Source organism: Natrix helvetica (genome assembly GCF_964273705.1).
Source record: "Natrix helvetica genome assembly, chromosome: W".
NCBI lineage: Eukaryota > Metazoa > Chordata > Lepidosauria > Squamata > Natricidae > Natrix > Natrix helvetica.
In genome coordinates this window covers 82,514,837-82,531,670 of record NC_138555.1, presented here as the reverse complement: position 1 = coordinate 82,531,670, position 16,834 = coordinate 82,514,837, and the positions used below count along the sequence as shown (strand labels likewise).

Here is a 16,834-nt window from a genome sequence, read left to right as displayed (position 1 = left end):
AAACGGCTCAGCTTCTCCATTTTTGGAGCCTCTCTCTGCACCGGGGCTGGAGACCCCAGGGTGGGTGGGCTGGGGGCTTAGGAAGGGGGTGTCAGATGCAGGGGCCGGGGGATGCTCTTTTGGGGGAGGGATTTCCACATTTGTTAAACAAAGCACACGCTGAGGTGGGGAGCTGGAGACCCCCTCCCCTCCCCTTGCTCTTTGCTTTTGTTCAGATTCAAAGCGTCTCTCGGTCGGAATTTGTTTAAAAAAAGAAAAGAAAATAACCAGACTGTTGTGTAGAAAGGTTTGGGATAAATCTACCTTAATTGGATTTCCGAATTTGGCAAAAGGACCAATTTAACCCTGCTTCTTGGGTGGTGGATTAAGACTAACCCAGAATTCCTTCCTTCTCTCCCTCCCTCCCTCTTTCCTTTCTCTTCTGTCTTTTCTCTCCTTCCTTCCTCCCATCCTCTTTTTCTTCCTTCCTTCCTCTTCTATATTTTCTTTCTTTCCTTCCTCTTTTATCCTCTTTTCTTTCCTTCCTTCATCTTCTATCTTTCCCCCCCTTCCTCTTCTCTTTTCTCGTCCCTCCCTCCATCCTTCCCCATCTCTTTTCCTTCCTTCCTTCCTTCTATTTTTCTCTCCTCCCTCCCTCCTCTTCTATCTTTTCCTTCCTTCCTTCCTTCCTCTACTACATCTCTTTCCTCCCTCTTTTATTTTTTTCTTCCTTCCTTCCTCTTCTATCTTTTCCTTCCTTCCTCTTCTATATTTCTCTCCTTCCTCTGTTATTCTTTTTTCTTCCTTCTTCCCTCTTCTATTTTTTCTTTCCTTCCTTCCTTCCACTTCTATATTTCGCTCCTTCCTTTTATTCTTCTTTCCCTTCCTTCCTCTTCTATCTTTTCCTTCCTTCCTCTTCTATATTTCTCTCCTTCCTCTGTTATTCTTTTTTCTTCCTTCTTCCCTCTTCTATCTTTTCTTTCCTTCCTTCCTCTTCTATATTTCTCTCCTTCCTTGTATTCTTTTTTCCCTTCCTTCTCTTCTAAATATTCTCTCCCTCTTTTATTCTTTTTTCCCTTCCTTCCTCTTCTATCTTTTCCTTCCTTCCTCTTCTATATTGCTCTCCTTCCTTTTATTCTTTTTCCCTTCCTTCTCTTCTATATATTCTCTCCCTCTTTTATTCTTTTTTCCCTTCCTTCCTCTTCTATCTTTTCCTTCCTTCCTCTTCTATATTTCTCTCCTTCCTTTTATTTTTTTCCCTTCCTTCTCTTCTATAGTTCTCTCCTTCCTCTTTTATCCTTTCTTCTTCCTTCCTTCTTCTATAGTTCTCTCCTTCCTCTTTTATTCTCTTTTTTCTTCCTTCCTCATCTATCTTTTCCTCTCTCCCTCCCTCCCTCCCTGGCTGGGGAATTCTGGGAGTTGAAGTGCACAAGTCTTAAATGCTGCCAAGTTTGGAGACCCCCCCCCCTGAACAAAGCGATTGTTGCAGCCCGTCCGCGTGGCACGCCTGGTTGCCGCCGCCATCTTGACTTTATTGCCCCTGTCTCAGATGCATCTTGGGAAAGAGGCGTGCCAATCAAAGTCCATTCTTCCTTGTTTTTGTGTGTGTGTGTCATTTTAAATTCCTTCCGATTTCCCTTTTTTAATTCTTCCGCTGTCTCCTCCTGCCACCCTAGGTTTTCTGCTGCCCCTACTGCAACTACACCGACCAGTCGGCCGAAGCCGTACGGGCCCACACCATCTCCCAGCATGCTGTGCAGCCCAGGTTCCACTGCCCGCTGTGCCAGGAGCAGCTGGTCGGCCGGGCCAACCTCCACTTCCATCTCAGCCACATACACAACGTGGTGCCCGAATGCGTGGAGAAGCTGCTACTGGTGGTGGGTGCGAGGGCCCACGGGCTCCTTAATGGCTCCCCCTCCTTTCAATCCATCGGGGAGGTTTCTCTCTCCCCCCCCCTGAACACGGGGGAGGGGGGGAGGGGAGAGGGAGAGAAGCTCAACCTGTTGAATGGGTGCCCGTCTTTGGGGTTAAGCTTTGATGGGGAAACATTTGACTGGGGGTGGGCTTTTTAATTCTGTTTTGTCTCCGTTTCCGCTGCAGGCCACGATGGTTGAAATGACTTTCCCCACCAAAGTTGTTCCCGGAGTCCCTCTTCCTCCTGAACCACCCAAACCAGGGGGCTCTCTTGGCGTAGAGCAAGCGGCCAGACTGGATGCCCCTAGCCCCCTTCTTGGTAAATGATTCCTTGATCTGATCTATTCTGTTCAATATTCTACTCTATTCTATTTTCTCCAACTTATTCTATTCTATTCCCTTCCCTTCCATTCTATTCCTATTTTCTTCAACTTATTCTGTTCTGTTCTGTTCTATTCTGATTTCTTCAACCTATTCTATTCCATTCTATTTTCTCCAACTTATTCTATTCCATTCCATTCTATTCCTATTTTCTTCAACTTATTCTATTCTGTTCTGTTCTATTCTGTTTTCTTCAACCTATTCTATTCCATTCTATTTTCTCCAACTTATTCTATTCCATTCCATTCCATTCCATTCCTATTTTCTTCAACATATTCTATTCTATTCTGTTCTGTTTTCTTCAACCTATTCTATTCCATTCTATTTTCTCCAACTTATTCTATTCCATTCCATTCTATTCCTATTTTCTTCAACTTATTCTATTCTATTCTATTCTGTTCTGTTTTCTTCAACCTATTCTATTCCATTCTATTTTCTCCAACTTATTCTATTCTATTCCATTCCATTCTATTCCTATTTTCTTCAACTTATTCTATTCTATTCTGTTCTGTTTTCTTCAACCTATTCTATTCCATTCTATTTTCTCCAACTTATTCTATTCCATTCCATTCCATTCTATTCCTATTTTCTTCAACTTATTCTATTCTATTCTGTTCTGTTCTGTTTTCTTCAACCTATTCTATTCCATTCTATTTTCTCCAACTTATTCTATTCCATTCCATTCCATTCTATTCCTATTTTCTTCAACTTATTCTATTCTGTTCTGTTCTGTTTTCTTCAACCTATTCTATTCCATTCTATTTTCTCCAACTTATTCTATTCCATTCCATTCTATTCCTATTTTCTTCAACTTATTCTATTCTATTCTGTTCTGTTTTCTTCAACCTATCCTATTCCATTCTATTCTATTTTCTCCAACTTATTCTATTCTATTCTATTCCATTCCATTCCTATTTTGTTCAACTTATTCTATTCTGTTCTGTTCTATTCTGTTTTCTTCAACCTATTCTATTCTATTCTATTTTCTTTAACTTATTCTATTCTATTCTTTCTCTATTCTATTCTATTGATTGCTATGCTATTTCTATTTCTATTCATTGCTATTCTATTGCTATTTCTATTCTATTTATTCTCTTCTCTTCAACTTATTCTACTTTCTTCAACTTATTCTATTCTATTCCTTTCCATTCCATTGCATCCCATTCTATTCCTATTTTCTTCAACCTATTCTGTTATTCTATTCTATTCTATTCTATTCTATTCTATTCTTCAAGTTATTATTTTATTCTATTTTACAGGCTGTCCCCGACTTAAGCACCACCCATAGGCTAGAAATCAGGAGGTTGTGAATTCTAGTCCCGTCTTATGCACAACAAAACGCCTCCAGCCAGTCGGTCTGCCCCTGTCCTAAAAAGCAGGCAATGGCAGATCATTTTGGGGGATGGGGGGGGGAATCTTGCCAAGAAAACTGCAGGGATCAGTCCCAGACGGTCACCACAATCAGAACTGTCACCTTTAAGAGTAATTAATTAATACAAAGGCATTTCTTTTACCTTGGCTCTGGTCTTTGTTGGTGGTGGTGGGGGGGAGAAGGGAGTATGACCTCTGCCTACTGCCGTGTTTGGGGGAAGGAGATTTATTTATTTATTTATATCCCCTCTTTAGTATTGTTTTTAAACTCAAGGTAGCAAACATACCGAATATTTCTTCCTCCTCCTTCCCCTCCCCCCCAACACAACAATCTTGTGAGGTGGGCTGGGCTGAGAGAGAGTAACTGATTTGAAGATCACCCAGCTGGCTTTTTTGCCTAAGGCGGAACTAGAACTCCCAGTCTCCTGGTGACTGGCCTATAGTCACCCAGCTAACTTTTACGGCTGAGGCAGGATTAGAACTCACCATCTCCTTGCGATTGGCTCAAAGTCACCCAGCTGGCTTTCATGCCTCAGGCGGGACTAGAACTCCCAGTCTCCTGGTGATTGGCCCAAAGTCACCCAGCTACTTTTATGCCTCAGACGGGATTAGAACTCCCAGTCGCCAAGGTGATTGGCCCAAAATCACCCAGACAGTTTCATGCCTGAGGCGGGATTAGAACTCAATTTCCCTTGGTGATTGATTGGCCCAAAGACACCCAGCTGGCTTTCACGCCTCGGATGGAACTAGAACTCCCAGCCTCCAGGTGATTGGCCCAAAGTCACCCAGGCAGTTTCATGCCTGAGGCGGGACTAGAACTCAATTTCCCTTGCTGATTGGCCCAAAGTCACCCAGCTGGCTTTCATGCCTCGGATGGAACTAGAACTCCCAACCAACCTCCAGGTGATTGGCCCAAAGTTACCCAGGCAGTTTCATGCCTGAGGCGGGACTAGAACTCAATTTCCCTTGCTGATTGGCCCAAAGTCACCCAGCTGGCTTTCATGCCTCGGATGGAACTAGAACTCCCAACCAACCTCCAGGTGATTGGCCCAAAGTCACCCAGGCAGTTTAATGCCTGAGGCAAGACTAGAACTCAATTTCCCTTGCTGATTGGCCCAAAGTCAGCCAGCTGGCTTTCACGCCTCGGATGGAACTAGAACTCCCAGTCTCCAGGTGATTGGCCCAAAGTCACCCAGGCAGGTTAATGCCTGAGGCGGGACTAGAACTCAATTTCCCTTGGTGATTGGCCCAAAGTCACCCAGCTGGCTTTCATTCCTTAGGTGGAGCTAGAACTCCCAGTCTCCTGGTTTCTAGTCCGCTGTCTTCACCGCTAGCCAACACTGGCTCCCTTCTGTAGGGATATCTACAGTTCTGTAACGCTTTCCTCTCTTCCTTCTCTTCTCAACAGCACCAACCATAGAGGAGAAAGCCTCCCCGCCACCGGTACTTTCCCCTGAAACGCCCCCACCTTCTGTCGCCGCCTCCCCGCCTCCTAAGGAGCATCCGGAAAAGTCACTTCCTGTCTCTCCACCACCACCACCACCACCACCTCCTCCTCCTCCTCCTCCTCCTCCTCCTCCTCCTCCCGCTGTCACTCCTCAAGAGCCGGAAGAGGACGAGCTTTTACATCCAAACCTCACCCCCGAAGAGCAGCAGCCACCAGCACCTGTCCTCGCGGAACTGCCTGAATCCTCTCCACCTGTCCTGCTTAATCCGGATTCCCGGCATCCTCTGTCCTACCGCAAGGCCACCAATTTCGCCTTGGACAAATTCTTGGATCCCGCCCGCCCCTATAAATGCACCGTTTGCAAAGAGTCCTTCACCCAGAAGAACATCCTGCTGGTGCATTACAATTCGGTGTCCCACCTCCACAAGATGAAGAAGGCCTCAGCGGACCCGTCGGCGTCCTCTCGGGGGGAAACCGGCGTCCCCGGGGCTCTCCAGCCCTCTTCGGACAAGCCTTACAAGTGTACCACCTGCCGGGTCTCTTACAACCAGAGCTCCACCTTGGAGATCCACATGCGCTCCGTCTTGCACCAGACTCGCTCCCGCGTGGCCAAGATGGAAGCGGCGGGCAAGGCGGACGTATCCCCTGCCGAACTGGAGCCCTCCAACGAGACCCCTCTGGAAACCGAGGCCCCCAGCTGTGTCCAGGTGCCCACCCTGCCATTTCTCACCCAGCCCGCAGCAGAACTGCCCCGCTTCCCTACGCCCCTTTTCACCCCACCGTTGCTGCCCCCTTTTCCTCTGGTGCCGGAATCCCTGCTTAAACTACAGCAGCAACAACAGCAGCTGCTGCTCCCTTTTTACTTACATGATCTGAAGGTGGCCCCCAAGTTGGCTCTAGCTACGCCAGCCCTGACCCTGCCTACCCCGTCACCTGTCCTGCTTCCGCCCCTGCCCCCCAAAGAAGAACCGGCCTCCACGGCTATCGTGAGTAGCTCCAAGGCAGAGACAGCCGAAGAGACCGAAGGAGAAGAAGCCGATGGAAGCCAAGCAGGGAATGAGGCTTCTCGCACCGCAGCCAAAGCCCTCCTGGAGAATTTCGGCTTTGAGTTGGTGATCCAGTACAATGAGGGCAAACAAGCGGCCACCGTGCCCCCTACCGTGCCCCTGCGTCCCCCCGCGGGCAAGCTGCAATGCGGCACTTGTGGGAAACAGTTCTCTAACATGCTCATCCTGAAAACCCACGAGGAGCACGTGCACCGGCGGTTCCTGCCTTTCGAGGCGCTTAATCGCTACGCCGCGCAGTTCCGGAAGAGTTACGACAGCATGTATCCTCCCCCTCCGTCCGTACTCCCAATTGAGAGAACTGCAGTCACCACTACTGCACCAGCAGCAGTTCCAACCATCACCACCACCGTCATGGAGAATACCACAGTCACTGTGACGCAATCTTCAATACCGCTGGAGATCCCTGCTCTCTGTCCTCCGTTTTTGATGCAACCCATGCCGGTGGTCGTGCCTCCACCAGAAAACGAGACTCCCTGTGTACCTCCTGACTGCCTGAAGTCTCTTTGGTTTCGAGGGGAGGAAGAGGAAGGCAAGAACGTATCATCAGGAGTCCTGGATCTTCCCCGTGGGGGCTTCCCTTCAACCCGGCGTTTCTCTCGTACCAAATTCACCGAGTTCCAGTCTCAGGCTCTGCAGTCCTTCTTTGAGTCGAGTGCTTATCCCAAAGATGGCGAGGTGGAACGCCTGTCTGCCCTTTTGGGCTTGCCCAATAGAGTCATCGTGGTCTGGTTCCAAAACGCACGCCAGAAAGCCCGAAAGAGTGGCGGGAATGAAACAAGCATGGGCAACTGCGGAAATGCCGCCGCACAGCCATCCTGTAAAAAATGTCGGACAGCCTTCCGCTGCATCTTTGAGCTGGTGCGCCACCTGAAGAAGTGTTACAATGATCAGCTGGACGAGGGGGAAGGAGATGAGGAAGAGAACGAAGGGCCTGAGGAGGAGGAGCAGGAGGAGGAAGAGGAAGGGGACGAGAAACGAGAAATCGCGGGATCTGGTGGGGATATGAAGACAGACGTTGCTGGAGACAAACCCGTGGAAGAAGAGCAACCTGCCCCTTCTGTGCCCCCCGACATATCCAAGAACCATCCCTGTGATCAGTGCACCGCCGTATTCTCCAGCAGCGACCTCCTGAATATCCACCGCATTAGTCACCTCCCGGCAGCTGGCCCTCCCTTGGCTTCGACAGGTCCTCAATCTCCTCTCGACATGACTCCCTTAGTATTTGGCGACCGCCTTGTCCAACCAGATCCTTCCCGGGCACAGAAGCGAAAACACGAAGATGGGACCTTGTCTCCCACGGGAAGTGAAACAGCCAGCATCGCTGGGGGAGATAACGAACCCCCTAGGGACAAGCGTCTGCGGACCACCATTCTGCCCGAGCAACTGGAGATTCTGTACCGCTGGTACATGCAAGATTCGAACCCCACCCGGAAAATGCTTGACTGCATCTCTGAAGAAGTCGGGCTGAAAAAGAGAGTCGTCCAGGTGTGGTTCCAGAACACAAGAGCCCGTGAGCGAAAAGGCCAGTTCCGGTGTAATACCAGTGCCGCCACCCCAACCAGCAAGCCCCCACCAGCACAACTTAACACTTTCCCAAAGTTCAACCCTGCACCACGGGACACCCCTGTTCATTATGGTGGGTCCTTCGCACCCAACCTCTCTGTGATTAACCTCCAGCCCCTTCTAACGAAGCCAGACGTTGTCATGGAACAACAGATCCAGGAAGAAATGGCCGAAGAAGAATTATCCAAGGAGCACGAAGACCGAAGCTTGTCTGGAGGGGAGCTGAGCGATTCTTCCTCCTCTTCCTCCTCGGCTGACCTGGACTTCTCTGGCGGCCAGAGGAATCAAATGATGGATGGCGGTTCTGGAGAGTACCACGACTCTCTAGGTCAGAGACGGTATCGTACGCAGATGTCCAGCGTCCAGCTGAAGATCATGAAGGCGTGTTATGAGATCTACCGAACTCCAACCATGCAGGAGTGCGAGGTGCTGGGGGAGGAGATCGGACTCCCCAAACGGGTGATCCAAGTCTGGTTTCAGAACGCGCGGGCGAAAGAGAAAAAGGCCAAGGCTGCCTCCGGCGGGACCAGTGGCGGTGATGAGGCCCCCTCCGGTGCTCAGGCTCAATCTGAATGCCGCTACTGTGAAGTTAAGTACGATTTCTACGTCTCTTGTCGCGGGCACCTCTTTTCTCGCGGCCACCTCGCTCGGCTAAAGGAGGCCATCCGATCCCAGCTCAAGAGTGAGAGCAAGTGCTACGAGCTGGTGTCGGACAAAGGAGCACCCTCCCCAACCAGGCTGGGCGTGCCGATGACTCCTACAGCTATGCCATCTTCTCTTGGGACCAAGCCCCCTTTTGTGCCAGGTGAGTGTAGAACGGTGGGCATCCAAGGATAGTTGTGGAGCCTCGGGGTTGAGCTGCATGATGGGTTTTGCTGTACAGCGTCCTGTACGCCGCAACGTACTGTACTGTACGCTTACTGTATGACGTCTTCCCTGCTGTAGGAACTGTTGTTCTGATCTTTCCAGGAACACCACTGACGTTCCGACATTTGCCAAATCCATTCTAAGTCCTGGTCCACATTTGACCTGGAAGGTTGGCCGACCACCACATTTTTATTTCCTGGTTTCCTCCCGTGGTTCATGAATCTTCATTTTCATACCTTCCTCACATTTTTTTGTGAAGTGGGATGGGGGGGGGGCAGGAATATGCAGAGAGCCGAGGGATTTTCCCATTCTCTCCCCTCTATTTTTGCATCGAGGGTTGCAGGTGGACTCCCGGTGCAGGGGAGACGGTGGTGAGGTTGGAGGAGGAGAACGGGCCAACTCGCAAAGGCAGGAAGAGGATTCTTCAATTTTAACCGGGGAGGGGGAGGGAGGAGGCATTCGGAAAGGACATATTCCCAAAGGAGAGACAGCACCACCCCCTGATTCATCTCTCTTTTTTTTCTCCCACCTGAACAGGCACGCCTGCTTCCTCAGCGGGGATCCTGAGCTCCCCTTTGGCCACCTCCCAGCCAGGCGTCTCCTTACCTCAGCATCTGCCGCCGGATTCTAGCCAGGTCGGCCCCTTAACTGAGCCTGCTCCTGTTCCTGCTCCCGAGACCACTCCTAGTGACGGTCAGGCCGAACCGACTTCAAATCCAGCCCAGGAACCCTCCTTGTCCTCCACTGTAACGCTGAAGAACCTCAAGACGTTGAAGGCTGCAGTGCCAGCCCTGCTGGGAGGCCAGTTCCTGCCCTTCCCATTGCCAGCAGCAGCTACTGCAGCCGCCGCCGCCCCCTCTCTTTTCGGAGCTCAACTGCCCGGGGCGTACTTTCAGCAGCTTTACGGCATGAAGAAGGGGCTGTTCCCCATGAACCCCGTCATACCTCAGACACTTATGGGGCTGCTGCCCAGCCCCTTGCTCCCGACACCCACACCCGAGCCCCCCGTCGAGGTGTCCGAGGCCCCAGGCATCTCTACAGTCGACGTGACTCACCAGTACCTTTGTCGCCAGTGCAAAGCTGCCTTCGAGAGTGAGGGGGCGGCCGTCGCCCATCAAGCCGCGCTCTGCTACTTCGGGCGCCAGGCGCCGCCGCCTCCCCTGCGCATGCCCGTGTGCACCTACCACTGCCTGGCCTGCGAGGTGCTCGTGAGTGGCCGGGAGGCGTTGGGAGCTCACCTGCGCTCCAGCGCTCACCGGCGCAAGGCCAGCTCCACCACAGCAACCGCATCGGTGTTTGCCAAAGAGGAATCCAAATTACCTCACTCGGACTCCAATCCAAAAAGTAACGCTACCTCTACGACACTACTAGCTTTATAGAGATGGATGTTGTACTGCCATCAATGGAGACAGATTGACTAGTGAACGAGCCTGTGGGTGGGTGGACATCTGCGAGGACCACCCCTCGGCTTCCACCCAACAGTCCTTCTTCAAGGTCCATTTCAGACCCAGGTTCTCCCCTATTTCTCACTGCCAGCCAGGAAGCTTTCTTGAGAAGGGGGTTCCTTCGTGTCCCCTCCCCAGGCTGATTTCAAGGGCCTGAGCCCCCCCCAATTTTGATTCTAAATGTCCCTCGGCTTCCACAGATTGAGCCAAACACAACCCATCCATTGGGGGAGCCTTGGTCCTTACGAAGCGTCATCTTCTCTACCCAACTCAACACTGGCTGTTGCAGGTGTTCTCCTACTAGCTTTTCTTCACACTGCTCTGTCCTTCCTCCCATCCAGGCATCTCCCTAAGGACCCACTGATGCTAATTCCCTACCTCTCCTACCCCCTCTCCCGGATCACAAGATCCTGTGGCCAGATCCAATGAGATTGGCAGCTCATGACCCCCTCCAGAATCCCTACCCACCTATTTCTGTATTCCTGAGTCTTCCGCCTCCTGTGCTGCCGACGGGTCCCTCTACATCTTCCACCACATTCCCACCTGCAAGGAACATCTCAAGGAGATGCTGTCAGGTTTCCGAAAGATGCCCTAATTAATTCATGAGCCTCGAGCCAAGTTCCAAAGGAAATCCAGTCATTTATTAGGAACACCATTTCGGCAATACCTCATTGCAATCAGATCTGACCTCATTTAAATTATGGCTGAACTTTGCCCCCGTTTCTTCCCTCCCCTCAGTCGATGTCATAAATCACATTCTCCAACAAGGTGCACGCCTCACATGCCTGCTGCAGTAATCTGAGATCCGACTCTAGCTGAAGGTATGCGTGGAATGTGCTCTCCCCCTTTCCTCACCATGGCAACTTATAACAAACATGCAAATGCTTTATGAGTTGACATTCGGCTCCCCTCACTTTCCGAAAGCAACCTGTGCGAAGCAAAAACAATTTGAGTACAGGTATAGGATTTAAGGCTGCATTCCCATCCCCCCACCAGGCTTTTAACATCTTCTGATGATGCCGAGAAGTTGCCCTCCCCCCCTTTTATAATATCAAAACTATGTCACCCCTCTTCACATTGGTGTTCCAAAATTCTTTACCCACGTTTCCCATAACTACTATTTCCCTTTCCCGCGGGTGGCCCCAAACCTTCCCTCGACTTACCTGCGCAACCATCTATCTGATCTCTTCCACCCACCCTGTTGAAGACAGTGGCTGCTCCTATCTTGACGTCCATCCTACACTCACAAGTCTCCTCTCTCTCACACACACATACACACTTACACACCTATACATCACCCCCACTTTCCATAAAAGCTCCTTCTCTTTAACACTTAAAACCTTCCGCCCCTTTTACTGTGCTACCGACTGGAAAAAAAAAGGCCAAAAAAAACGAAAGCAAAGAAAGAATGGACAAGAAAATAAACAAATAAAAGATAAACTCGAGGAGATGAAATTTAAGATGGGGGGAAGGATTAAAAGTGGAAAATTCAGTCTCCCGACACCAACCCTCAAAAAGAAAAAGCATGTGCTAACCATTTTTGTATATTGAGAACTGTCACGGACGGATGGACAGATTCCTGAACTGTTGATGGATTTGATCAGTAACCAAACCAGGGCAAGAGATTTCTCTTTCCCGTAATTTTATTATTTTATTTTTCTCTCGTCTCTCTCCTCTTCCTTTTTTTCCCACCCCCCAGCTGGGTTTTTTTTTCCTGCCCCTGGGGAACCAAATAAAACCCAACAACCTCAACTGTCTTTTTCCTCCTGATAGATGCGAGTTCTGTCTCGGTGCGGGGAAACGACGCGAAACCTAACTCCGATGGCTTTAAAAGAAAATAAAAATTGTAAAAAAAAAAACAAAAAACAAAAAATGAGAGAGAGAGAAAGAAAGAAAGGACTCATGGAACGAAAGACTCTCGTCAAACACGCCAGCGCCGTCCCGGGTGCCATGCGTGCTGACCAAACCTTGCAAAAAATGAAAAAAAAAAATATACACAAAAAACCCTTTTTAGGAATCCAAAGCTCTTTAAAAAAAAAACCTTCTATACAATAACCAAAAGAGAGAGAGAGAGAGAGAGAGAGAGAGAGAGAGAAAGAGAACACCCACCAAGAAAAGAAAAGAGTCATAAAAAGCAAACTGGAAATAATTTTTTTTAATAGACATGAGATGAAGGAGTAAAAAAGAAAAAAAGAAAATCCCTACGTTTCTTTCTGCCTTTGTAACACTTATTTTGGGAGTGGTGGGACGATTCCCGTCCCTCCCACGGCGTATTTTCTATTCCCTTCCGGCGGACAAAGATGGACGTGAATTTTAAGAACTGGACGAAGATGGAAACTTGTGGGTTTAAAGAAGGGGACGCAAAAGAATGAAACCCCACCGCCCTTACACAGATACCAAACCAACGACACAAGGGGGGGGGGAGGAAGTTAAAGGAAAGCTGAACGGAAAAACAGCTGATCCGTCAACCCTCCCCTTGTTCTCAACTCTCCTTCACCCCCCCCCACAATGCCCCACCCCAGACTGGGGGAAAAATTGTCTTTCTGTTGTGTATTTAAAGTGACGGGGTGGGAAGGTTGGGGGAATGACTTTAAAAAAATAAAAAAAATTATATGAAAGAAAAAGCATCTCTTAGGAAAAGAAAAGATCAAACGCGAGATGATTTGAGATACCAAAAATAGCGGGGGGGGGGGGCGGAAACTTGGGGGTTTTTGTTTAAGTTTCAATTCCTCGTTTAAGTCGTTGCAAATCAGTCTGTACATTTCCAAGTTTCTTAAGTTCTTGTACGTTTCTAAACGTGCGGCCGTTTTTCGTTCCGAATGGAGGGGGCGCGTGAAAAAATGTCCATGCTAACCGCAAACTGACCGAGTTGGAGCTTTTCAGGATGAGAATAGTCCTCGCATTATGACCATTTGTTTAGCGAAAGTTAGGATGGTGCTGAAAATAGTGACAGCCGGTCCTCACTTTTTACGACCATTGTAGTGGCCCTGCAGTCACGTGATCCCGGTTCAGGCACTTGGCAACAGCAATAGACTTATATACCGCTTGTAGCACTCTCTAAGCCATTTTACAAAGTCAGCCTCTTACCCCCCAACAACCTGGGTCCTCGTTTTACCGACCTCGGAAGGATGGAAGACTGAGTCAGCCTTGAGTCGGTCAGGATTCAGCTACTGGCAGTCGGCAAGAGAGGATAGAATAGCAATAGCATTTAGACTTATATACCGCTTTACAGTGCTTTACAGCCCATTCTAAGCGGAGTCAGCATCAGATGTATTCAGCCGGTTCGGAACGGTTCGCCTGAACCGGTAGCACCGAACTGCAGGTGGGCCCACCCGTCCGCCCAAGCTCCAAAATGTCCTATGCTGTTTTCCATGCTGCGCGCATGCGTGCAGACCATGCCCGCGAGCAAAGCACAGAAGGTGCGTGCATGATGCGAGCGTGCAAGTTCACACTTGCGAACCGGCGGTAAACCTAAGTGAAGCTCACCGCTGGTCAGCGTCTTGCCACCAACAATCTGGGTCCTCAGTTTACCAACCTCGGAAGAATGGAAGACTGAGTCAACTTTGAGTCAGTCAGAATCGAACTGCCGGCAGTCGGCAGTGAGTCAATAAGATAGGATAGAATAGCAATAGCATTTAAGACTTATATACTGCTTTACAATCCTCCCTAAGCAGTTTAGAGAATCAGCATTTTGTCCCCAACAATCTGTGTCCTCGTTTTAACGACCTCGGAAGGCTGAGTCAATCTTGATATGGTCAGAATCAAACTCCAGGCAGTGGGCAGAATTTGCTTGCAATACTCTAAACCACTGCGCCAGTGTGGCTCTTGCATTCCTTCAATGGATTTATGATGATTTCAGCATCCCACGCTCACACGGTTCTCCTTTGTGACCTCCTCAGCTAGCTGGCTATGTGACGTCTCGCTTTAACAACGGTGCCAATTTGCTTAACAGTCACGACAAATGGGCCATAAACTCAGGTGCGGTCAGCTGATGCCTCACTTAACAATGCTTAATGATGAATTTTTCGGCCCTATTCCGGTCGAGGACTTTCTGGGATACACTTCTGCAATAGCCCTTTCCCTAAAATTAGGAAGTTCGGGAATGAAATTTTGTGTGTTGGATTTCAGCCGCGGCCTGTTTCTCTTGCGCATTCGTGATCTCATTTCCGAACATCTCGAAACGATCCAGAAATGTACATTTTTAGGAGAAATGCCCCGTCTCTGGTTTGTTGCAATGCATCATAGAGATGAATGAAGGGGGATTTTTATCTGGGGAACTTTAAGACTTGTGGACTTCAACTCCCAGAATTCCCCAGCCAGTCATCACTGTAGTTTTTTCTCCTGTCTCCTAGAGCGGAGAGATTGCAGAGAAAGGGATTAGAAAAGAGTATACAGCCCACAATGGGCATACATATCAAAAGGAATTCATTACCATCAAGGAATTCTGGGAGTTGAAGTCCACAAGTCTTAAAGGGGCCACGTTTGAGAAATACGGCCTTAAATGAAGCATCCAAAAATCAGCTTAGGATTGGGAGATTTGACTTGGAGTTGGCTGGGGAATTCTGGGAGTTGAAGTCCACACATCTTAAAGTCGCCATGTTTGGAGACCCGTGAAATAGGAGCAAATCAGAAATGCCTCCATTTTCATCTTCCACAGAAACAGAAATGGTGCTAGGGAGAACAACCCCCTTAACAACAGTTCACTTAGTGACTGCTCAAAGTTACAACAGCACTGAAAAAAATGTGAGTTGTGACCGTTTTTCAGAGTTACAACATTTACAGCATCCGCAGGGTGATGTGATCAAAATTCAGATGTTTTGGCAACTGGTTCGTATTTATGACAGTTGTAAAACAGGGCAAAGCTCCCTTCACGTCTTGCTTAGCAACAGAAAATTTGGGCTCCATTGTGGTCGTTAAGTCGAGGACTACCTGTATTTGAAAAATACAGAATAACCAAATACTGGTTATCCTTGATTTACGACCATTCAGATTAGTGACTGTTTCAAGTTGCAACAGCAACGGACTCGTGTTTATGACGGTTGTGGTGTGCTGGACTGATGATATCCCCTTTTGCGACGTTCTGATGAGCAAAGTCAATGGGGAAGGCCAGATTCATTTAATGACCAGGTGACTAATGTAACTATTGCGGCAATTCACTTAAATGTGGCAGGATAAAACGGGGGCGAACCTCACTTGGCAACTGTCTCGCTTAGCAACATAAAATTGTGGTTGTAAGTCGAGGACTACCAGTATGGGACCTAACTGCTCACCTTAGCTCTATCAACTATCAACTAATCGGTTCCTGGATTCCACGAGGCTGTTTTTGATTTAATTGGGGGGCAGTGGCGCAACGCACAGAAGTTTCAGCAAATCAACTTTTTGGATTAACCCGACAAGGTAAGTCACAGAAGTATACTAACCAAGGTTATGCTAACCAGGTTTGGGATATCACCCCACTGTAGCCCTTGACAGGTCATTGAATGAATGTTTTGGCCTCCCTTCCTTCCTTTGGCCTGTCCGTTTGATTGTCACTCATAATGTGTTGTAATGTTGCTATATCACAAGCTGGACGTCAACTCCCAGAATTCCCCAGCCAGCTGGCTGGGGAATTCTGGGAGTTGAAGTCCAGACATCTTGAAATTGCCAACGGTGAGAACTACTGGTCTAGATTCAACACCTCTCAAAATTTTACCTCAAGTCTCCAAAAAGGAGTAGTGGTATTCAGTCAGTTCAAACCGGTCCAGACATCTTGGAATTGCCAATGGTGAGAAATACTGTTCTAGATTCAACACCTCTCAAAATTTTACCTCAACTCTCCAACAGGCAATAGTGGTATTCAGCCGGTTCAAACCGGTCCTACATCTTGGAATTGCCAACGGTAAGAACTACTGTTTTAGATTCAACACCTCTCAAAATTTTACCTCAAGTCTCCAACAGGCAGTGGTGGTTTTCAGCCGGTTCGAACCGGTCCCACATCTTGGAATTGCCAACGGTGAGAAATACTGGTCTAGATTCAACACCTCTCAAAATTTTACCTCAAGTCTCCAACAGGCAGTGGTGGTATTCAGCCGGTTCAAACTGGTTCTACATCTTGGAATTGCCAACGGTAAGAACTACTGTTCTAGATTCAACACCTCTCAAAATGTTACCTCAAGTCTCCAATAGGCAGTGGTGGTTTTCAGCCGGTTCGAACCGGTCCCACATCTTGGAATTGCCAACGGTGAGAAATACTGTTCTAGATTCAACACCTCTCAAAATTTTACCTCAAGTCTCCAACAGACAGTGGTGGTATTCAGCCGGTTCGAACCGGTCTCACATCTTGGACTTGCCAACGGTGAGAACTACTGTTCTAGATTCAACACCTCTCAAAATTTTACCTCAAGTCTCCAACAGGCAGTGGTGGTATTCAGCCGGTTCGAACCGGTCCCACATCTTGGAATTGCCAACGGTGAGAAATACTGGTCTAGATTCAACACCTCTCAAAATTTTACCTCAAGTCTCCAACAGGCAGTGGTGGTATTCAGCCGGTTCAAACTGGTTCTACATCTTGGAATTGCCAACGGTAAGAACTACTGTTCTAGATTCAACACCTCTCAAAATGTTACCTCAAGTCTCCAATAGGCAGTGGTGGTTTTCAGCCGGTTCGAACCGGTCCCACATCTTGGAATTGCCAACGGTGAGAAATACTGTTCTAGATTCAACACCTCTCAAAATTTTACCTCAAGTCTCCAACAGACAGTGGTGGTATTCAGCCGGTTCGAACCGGTCTCACATCTTGGAATTGCCAACGGTGAGAACTA

At 48.5% G+C, this 16,834-nt stretch overlaps 1 protein-coding gene across 1 annotated transcript; it reads left to right on the top strand.

Annotated features, from left to right (window-relative positions):
• The first annotated feature begins 1,413 nt into the window (after positions 1–1,413).
• On the top strand, positions 1,414–12,136 carry LOC309400687 (zinc finger homeobox protein 2-like). Its single transcript, XM_081969295.1, has 4 exons — positions 1,414–1,856; positions 2,080–2,212; positions 5,054–8,527; positions 9,127–12,136. Exons 2-4 carry the CDS (start codon positions 2,086–2,088, stop codon positions 9,966–9,968), a joined length of 4,443 nt encoding a protein of 1,480 aa, XP_081825421.1. The 5' UTR covers positions 1,414–1,856; positions 2,080–2,085; the 3' UTR covers positions 9,969–12,136.
• Positions 12,137–16,834: the final 4,698 nt, after the last annotated feature.